Source organism: Monodon monoceros, unplaced genomic scaffold (assembly GCF_005190385.1).
Source record: "Monodon monoceros isolate NGI ecotype Baffin Bay Population unplaced genomic scaffold, NGI_Narwhal_1 Super_Scaffold_8, whole genome shotgun sequence".
In the NCBI taxonomy this organism is placed as follows: Eukaryota; Metazoa; Chordata; class Mammalia; order Artiodactyla; family Monodontidae; genus Monodon; species Monodon monoceros.
In genome coordinates, this window is record NW_021703785.1 from 16,381,873 (window position 1) to 16,390,585 (window position 8,713).

Consider the following 8,713-nt stretch of genomic DNA (forward strand, 5'->3'; position numbering starts at 1 on the left):
ATGCTGGTGGCCAGGCACGCGGGGGACGCGGGGTCCCGGGAGCCCGGGACGAATCCACCAGCGAGCCACCCGCTTAAGTTGACTCGGCTTCCCAGAACGGGTGGCCGAGGCCGCGCTCAGGACGGGGCGCGGCACCGGCTGGCCGGGGTGTCCCCGAACCGCGAGTAACCAACCGCAATCAGGGAAGCACTGAGGAACCGTAACGGGAAAGCCCGCCCCAAATCTCAAATGCGCAGCCCACGAACTCCCCAGACCAGCCCGGAACCGCCGACGTCGGAGGCCGAGTCCCCCGGTGGGGTTTCCCCCCCCCACACACACACACACACAAGCCTCTCCCGCCCGCGGCCCGGGCGCCCTGCCTCCCCGAAGATCAGGAGAGGGGACCGAGGGGCGAAGGGAGCCCTCCGCGTCTCTCCACCGCCCCCGCTGGCGTGAGGGCGGGAGCGGAGAAGGCGCCACTCAGACTGTGGCGCTGTGCAAACTGCGGCCGCAGTTCTTCCAAGTTTGCCTGAGCGAGCGGCGCGGGGTGGGCGCCCCGCTCGGCGATCTGCCCTTGCGCCGCGGCCGCCCCGGAGGGTGCCGGGCTCCCCGGCCCGCGGGGCCGGGGCCAACGACGAAGGGGGCGCGAGGGCGCGGGAAGAAGGGAGGGAAGGAAGGAGGGCGCTCCCGCGTGTGCACACAATGAGGCAGACGAGACGCACACCTTCCCCCGCGGGCGAAGCCGTGGGAGCATCCGCCGCCCCGCACAGAAGCGCGGCGGCCGGGAGAGCCCAGACAGAAAAGTGAACACCAACAACTCAGCAACAGAGGGAAGGCGGAGGGCTTCCGGAGGCGCGGGAGACGTGCGGCCGCCGAGGGCTGCAGCCGGCCCGGGCCGCGCGCCCGCGCTTACCTGCGATCTCCTGGTAGGGGATGTCCGCTAGGCTGAATCCCTTGGCACCGTACGCCTGGCGGACCTCGCCGCAGCTCCGAGCCTTCACATCCGCGCCGGCTGGGAGGGACAGCAGCAGCCCGGAGAGGGGAAGAATCACAGCCCCGATCCAAGAAGGCATGGTGCAACATGCAAATCCAGTTCGGTGAACCCCGGGACCCGTGCGCTCTTCACCTTGCTCCTCAAGCCGAAAGCCCGCCAGAGCCGGCGGCGCGCTCCTCGCCGCTGCCCAGCGTCACCCCCTTCCGCCAGCCGAGGGGACGAGCAGCGCAGCCCTCTGGACTATGCTCAGCAAACTTTTATATGCCTGATGGAGGATGGCAAGCCAACCAGGACTGGCTGGGAAAGCACCCGCCTTGCTCCTCTGGCCCCCCAGGCCGAAAACGGTGCAATAAAAACGAGAAAGCGGAGGAAAAGAAATGTTTAGAAAACCACCATGGGGGTTGAGAGCTGCGATCCGAGTTCCGAGCCGCAGAATTATCTAGCGCGCGGCGAGCTCGGCTCGCGGGAGTGTGCGGCGAAGGTGGGGACGCGCGCCGGCTCTCCCGGGAGGGAGATGGACAGGCGACCGCGGGGGTGTGCGCGCGCGAGTGTGTGTCGGTGTGAGCGCGGGGCTCTTGGGGCCGCGTGTGCGTGGAGGTATGTGTCGGGGATATACGGGATCTAGGGGAAACCTCAGCTTCACACAGGCTGAGGGAGCCTGTGAGAGTCCTCCTGAAATAGGAAGAGAGAAATCCTGGAGACAGACACTGGAGGCAAGAGGGAAGGAAAAAGGAGGGGCGGGAGAGAAACGTGCTACACAGTGCACAGCCGAAATTCAGAGGCAGAGTCGAAGGCAAAACCTGGACTGGATTTCTTTCTACTCGGTAGAAGAAGGGAGGGGGGAAAAAAGGGAAAGGTTCCTATTTTCTCATTCCCTGAGCATCCTTCATGCTGATCCGAAATGCTGCCTTTAAATGCCATAACAAAGTCATCTAGACACAAAAAGCATTTTGCAGTCATTAACTTACGTTAGTAAGCTATATTTTTGTGGACGTAAAGGACAACACAATTCCAATTGTTGCTCTGAATATGAGAAACAATTCACGACCTACTGAAACCCAAAGGCAGCGTAGAAATGAACAATTATAGGGGAAACGCAAATAGCAGGGCACAGTCACTACTCTAATTGCTGGTCTCATTTCTCTTTGACTTTGTTTTTCTTCTGTAAAGGCAGTTCAGGCGCACATGAGAGACCAGTAGTTTTTCTTATTTTCAGATTTTGGGTTCTGGACTCAAAAATGTCTGCCTTTTAAACTTCAAATATTACATACTCTTGGATCAAAAATCATGATCTTAGGTGTCTAGTGTGTGGAGGAACAGGAAAGCTAAGGAGAAGAAGCAGAACAAAGAAGCAGTGAGAAAATGAGAGAGCAGGGGTCTTTGGGGTACATGAAGGAAGATATTGGGGAGGGAAGTGAGGTCTTCCTTCCCTCTCTTCAAATACTCACATACTAGACTTACTGTTTTCTTCCAAGTTAACAGAACTCTCAAGTGGAGAATCAATTCACTTATTTCTTCCTGTCTTATACTCAAGTTCTGTGAAATGGGATAAATATGAAAATTCTTATCAATCTTCTTATGTTAATGAACTCTGCTAGGCAGAAGTATGTGTTGAAACCCAAAGCTCATGCAACTACTGGGGTAGTTAAATCCAAGACCAAAAAATTTAATAAATAAATGAATGTTTAAAAGGTGATGCTTACTTGTGTGGCTGTATGTATTTAGGTCAGCACATTATTCAGAAATAACTATTGGGTAATGTCCAGCTTTTTGGAGCTTACCTATAAAGCTATGTTTTTCAGATGACAGCTATTAATGACCAGAATGACTCATGAAATTTGTCATTCTGTTTGTTATCACCATCACAGTCGTAATCATCTTCATCATCGTTACAACACATTAGGTACCTCTTCATCCTCTCTTTAATTAATTCCTTCTCTTTTACTCCACCAAAAAGACTCCTGAGTTTAAGATCCAACCTGATTGAAACTAAGGAAATGCTTAAAAATGAGGTTCTCTTATTTACAATTTGATTTTTTCTTCTTGAAAACTCCACAGCTAAATATATGTTTCTGAAAACAACACTCACATATTTTTTTCTCTTAAAATTTTAGCACAATGTTTGCCTTCGTGATATTGTACTAGCTGGCAGAACTTAAGTGACTGCACTTATTTCCCTCAAAGTCTGAAATCAAGATGAGAACAAAATATACTCTAGTGTCTTTGTGGACAAAGGATAAGTTGGGTAGGATTAGGAATTGCTATAGCCAAGTCATTATTTCTATGATATTTGACATGACCTTCAACCTTCTGTTTCTGTCAGAGCCAGGTGGTGGGCATTTCACACTCCAGAGGAAGGGGGTAAATACACACATAATGTATCCTTTCATCTCGCACTGGGACTCATTGTAATGTATCCTTACTCTAGCAGTATATAGCAAATAATACAATAGAAAGGACACGAAGTGGAGGAAGAATAGGTAAAAATATAGTATATATGTTTTAAATTATTTGAAGATCAATCATGAAGTATTTAATGAGCATTCAATGCAACTGTACAACACTAGGTTATTGTACGTAGCTCCTACACTTGTACCAAGGCTAGTATGGAAAAAATTATAACTTAATCAGATGTAGATTAGTTTAATCCCATCAGGAGGGTGAAACAATTTAAGGTAAGTTTGTAAATTCCAATCAGACCAAAGAATTAACTAACTTGCTTTACTGGTGCTCTCAAACCCTGTGTAGCCCACTCACTGAGTAGTGAAATGGTGTAAGAAATAAAGTCAAACTTTCCAGCTAAGGGCAACATCAGAGCCTAGATGAGATATTGGAATGAGACTTGAAGGTCATGGATGTTTATCGAAGAGGCCTGACTAGAAAGATGAGAACTCATATTAAGGAGAAGTTGGTGTTTGATTTAGATAGGAAGAAGAAGGTTGGCTGAAGGACTTGAACCCTGGCAGTAATGTTTATATTGTACGTAATAGGGAAAAAAGTTAGAACATGAAGAACATCAAACCAAAAGAAGCAAGCACATAGAAGCCAGAGAAAGGTAAGTAGAAGAAACACATAGAACTCTGCCACAAAGGTCAAGATTTCAGGTGACTGAGACCAGAATAGGAAGATAGTAAATGGAAAGACGGTGAAGATAAATTTTGCAGAAAGGATTAGGATGATTTGGTCCTTGGTTCAATACACACAAAAAATTATTAAAAAGTTATTTTAAAATTGTTAGTCTATATACAGTGGAATATTACTCAGCCATAAAAAGAAACGAAATTGAGTTATTTGCAGTGAGGTGGGTGGACCTAGAGACTGTCATACAGAGTGAAGTAAGTCAGAAAAAGAAAAACAAATACCATATGCTAACATATATATGGAATCTAAAAAAAAAAAAAAAAGGTTCTGAAGTACCTAGGGGCAGGACAGGAAAAAAGACGCAGATGTAGAGAATGGACCTGAGGACAGGGGGAGGGGGAAGGGTAAGCTGGGACGAAGTGAGAGAGTGGCATGGACATATGTACACTACCAAACGTAAAATAGACAGCTAGTGGGAAGCAGCTGCATAGCACAGGGAGATCAGCTCGGTGCTTTGTGACCACCTAGAGGGGTGGGTTAGGGAGGGTGGGAGGGAGATGCAAGAGGGAGGGGATATGGGGATATATGTATATGTATAGCTGATTCACTTTGTTATAAAGCAGAAACTAACCACTGTAAAGCAATTATACTCCAATAAAGATGTTAAAAATATTTTTTAAATGTAAGTCTTGTTGGGAAAATATGGTATATCTCCTATGACATAAGGCTCCTGTTTATACAGCACTTTCACATCCCAGCTGTTTTTACACAACAACTCCTTCTGGGCATAAGATGAATGGAGCCTAAGAGATTTTAAGATATGGGAGAGAAAGAGACTGGTCTAAAGGAGCGGCCATAGCTGATAGGTAAGCAGAGCTGCCCCTGTCAGTTGCCCACTCCATGACCGTCGGCTCTTCTTTCTTGCCTGACTGTGTTCGGAGCATTGTGCCAGCACCAAGGGGTGGATCACAACTGGTCGAGGCAAGTCAGGACAATTTCTTTCCCTTTTCCATTATAGTGTAGAGGTGGGCATAACACCCATTTTGGCCAATGAGATATAAGGAAAAGATTTCTGAGAAAAGCATTTTTCCTGATTAAAGGCAAGAATAGGAGCAGAAAGGTCTTTTTGCCTTTGCCTCCTGTCTTCTTAGAGCTAGTTGGCCATCTTGTAAGTAGGAGAAAAGACATTGCCAAGAGACAGAATGACAGAACAGAGGATGGAAAGAACCTAGATCCTTGATTCCTGTTTGAGTCACAAAATCAGCCCTCGACCGCCAACCTCTTAACTTCTTGTTAAATAATTCATAAATATCCTGTAGTTTAGGCCACTGTCATTTGGTTACTCTACTGTTTACAAATGAAAGCAAAATTAATGTATATAGCAACCTAAAGGAAGAACAAAGGAAGTGAAGGCAACAGACGGGGGTTCGTTGCAAATATAAGAAGCAAACAAAAATGAGGTACCATCATGGAATCCAAGTTAGAAGATTTTCAAACATGAAGCAAATCCCAGAGGATGTCAAAGCCAAGGAAGATGGAGAAAATGGTCCTTGGATGATGATAAAGAGGCTTACTGGAAACTGCAACAGAAACATTTTAGTAAAGTAATGGGGTAGATGCCACACCACATGGAACTGTATATGAAGTAGGTGGAGAGAATGCTGAAACATCACGTATAACTGATGACCACCGTGTGGCAACTCTACGTGGAAGTGGGAAGGGGTAGCCAGGGAGTGCTTTCGCGGGGAAGCTCCTAAGGCTACAGGCAAGAATAGGAGACTAGACATAGAAAGAGATTGAAATTCAATATATTATTTGGTAGGTTGATTTTAAATATTCCTCTTTCTTACCTGCATTCTAAAAGCTTTGTAGAGTAAATGTGAGTTCTTTTTATGATGAGAAAGATATCGTTTTACAATGAACATGTCACGCTTTTAACAAACACAGATGATAATATTTGTGCCATGTTTTACAGAGTAAAGGTGTCTTACCATTATCTCATATGTGTAAAACAAATGGGCGTTTATACTTCCTACAAGAAGGTAACAACTTTGTGGTAGGAAATTTTTGTCGTCGATCATTTTTTTTAAAAGCCGTGAATCAGAAAAGAAAAAAAAAGAAGGCAATTACACAACTTACTATTCTTTCGCTCAGTTATACCAATTCATGAATGCGAAGCTGGATGCATTTTAAGGTTTTTTTCTTTTCTTTGTGTGTTTAGATCAAGTAGGACAAATAAGTTCAAATGAAATCTTATGAAAACAAGAGAATGGACTTCAAGTGTCTATTACACATCTCAGCTTGGCACAAATCAAAATCACTTATTTAACCTGCCTCTTGAAAAACAAGGGCCTGTAATGAAAAAGCCGTCAGAAATTTAACAACAGTAGCTCTTCCAGGTGCCTGGATAATGGGAAGGTTGCTGAGTTACAGAGAAAGAAAGGTAAACTTGGGTAAATAATGACCAGAAGTGGTAAAAATAATTTTTCATTTTTCTTATCAAGTTTTATACCAAACCAAATCCTAATAGTCCATTTAACATTTATCGAGCCTTAAGAATTTACCTAGTACTAATATAAACCCATTAAAATTACACCTTTAGGGCAGCTGAGAACCAGCCGGGTTGCTAATGATCTCTTGGGGTAAGCCAAACACGAAGGGACCACAGATTTTTCTTGTCTTGCAGTATTAGTCTAAGGCTCTGAAGCCAGAACTATTTAGCTTCAGAGGAGAGAATCGTGTGATCTGCTTCATCAGATTTTTGCCTAACAGTTACGTCAGAGTTTAGCAAAGAGAATTGAAAGAGCTCTAATTATTTAATTATATTTAGTTTTCATCTATGTATGCTGGAAACGTAAACAATGATGAAAGTTTCCATGTATTCTTAAACACTACTCATATTTACTTGAAATATTATTAACAGTCATCAAGAAGGTATAAATAGAAAATATGTTAAAGCATAACAATGATTTATACTCTATTTAAAATTTTTCATATTTATTAATGATCCAGAAATCTACTCTCCATTGATTGTGAGTTTCATGCCTAGAAATACATCTTAAGCTATTAAGTACATTTAAATATTAAGTAACAAAATATTTTTTAAAAATCGGTGTTAAGACCTCTTTCTGCCTTGGAACAATCTTGGGAAATGGCGTACTAGCTAAGCATCATTTTAGACCATCATTAGAAAAGCTTATTATACATAAGAGAGTTTTGTTCTGACTTTATGGCTCACAATATTAATAGATGCCTTCAACGATGTCATTATTTAAAGCTCATGTGTTTTTGAAGTGTTTCCAAATCAGATATGTAAATGTAAAAGTGACACAAATGAAAATCCTATTGCAGATTAATAAACTTGCATTTTTGTAGTTCATAAAAGAAGATCATTTAACCTTGTCTTACTTGTTATAAATTCAGATATTAATGTTATGAGAGACGATTCTGTAGCTAAGCAGTAATTTTACATCCCTAGATTACTGGAACCATACATCTTGGCAGTCATTACTCTAGTTCTTCTGCTTTTGTGAAAGATGAATGGAGCTTTGTGTAGTTTTCAGATCATCTGGCACCATAAACAATGACATTCCTTAAGGCAAATGGATGACAACACAGGCTAATTTGACAGAGGATAGCTCTCCTTGCTAACTTTCATCAATGGAATACCTTAATTCTCTATATTAAAATGGTTTCTCGAATTTTAAAAGCTCTGAGTTAATTAACTATCATTAATTATTTCAGCATTAAATAAGCAGTATGTCAGACTTGGTTTTTGGGAAAAAACTGATATGAACCCATAGAATATTGCTGTTATTAACTATTTTACTACATAGAGGTCTCTGCTCTTCAGCTTAGAAGGGCCCTGCTCTGAAGGAACAGGAAGATAATTTTCTAATTAGGCTCTTTTTTTAACCTAATGTTTCTACATAAGAAGAGGATGAAAACAAACAAAAAGTTACTGAGATAAATAAATTAGAAAAATTCTTCGATTGATTGGAGTCAGAAGAAATCCAAAGAAATTTTAAAAGACATTAATGTGATTAAACTTTGCTATTGATAATCGTACTTTGATGTCCAGTTACTTTTAATAATGGAAGGCAATCTGAATATTCTAAAATTTAATAATCAACATATTCATAGCTTTTAATTTGGAGAGTTTTCTAATAACTTCTAATTATGATTAAATTCATTCAAGCTTGTTGTAAGTTAGCATAGATACTAGAAAGGAAAAAAGGAAGTGAAAAATTTGAATGGGTTCTTCTGCACCTACTGGTACGTTCCAGTCAATAAAACTTCTTTATTAAGTGCCACACCTTAAAGCAGTATTATTTTTTTCTGTAGAAAGCAGGTGAAGGAGGTTAGAGACAACGTTTTCTTAAGGCCAAGTGGAACAGTTAACTCTTCTCTCTTGAGGGGCTATAGTCACACAGATCTCAGCTAGAAACTATACAAAGACTATTGGTCATAAGAAAAAAAGGGTAGGAGTCAACAGCCAGGTTGTATTCGTATATGACTCTACAAAGAAAAACTCAGTCTTAATAGAACCAGTAAATAGTGTCAATCTGGTAGCATATCAATAACTTCATTGATACATTTTACTTGATCATTTGACAAAGATTATGATCGTGTTATTTAAAGGTTTCACTTGAAGAAGCC

General features: G+C 42.4%; 1 protein-coding gene across 1 annotated transcript in view; it reads right to left on the reverse strand.

Annotated features, from left to right (window-relative positions):
- The window catches only part of GPC6 (glypican 6), a 1,074,747-nt gene extending 1,073,076 nt beyond the window's left edge, over nt 1-1,671 (reverse strand). The window contains exon 1 of the mRNA XM_029210314.1: nt 893-1,671. Coding sequence (XP_029066147.1) covers nt 893-1,052 — 160 coding nt within the window. The 5' untranslated portion in view covers nt 1,053-1,671. The remainder of the gene's footprint in view (nt 1-892) is intronic.
- Between the last annotated feature and the right edge of the window lie 7,042 nt (nt 1,672-8,713).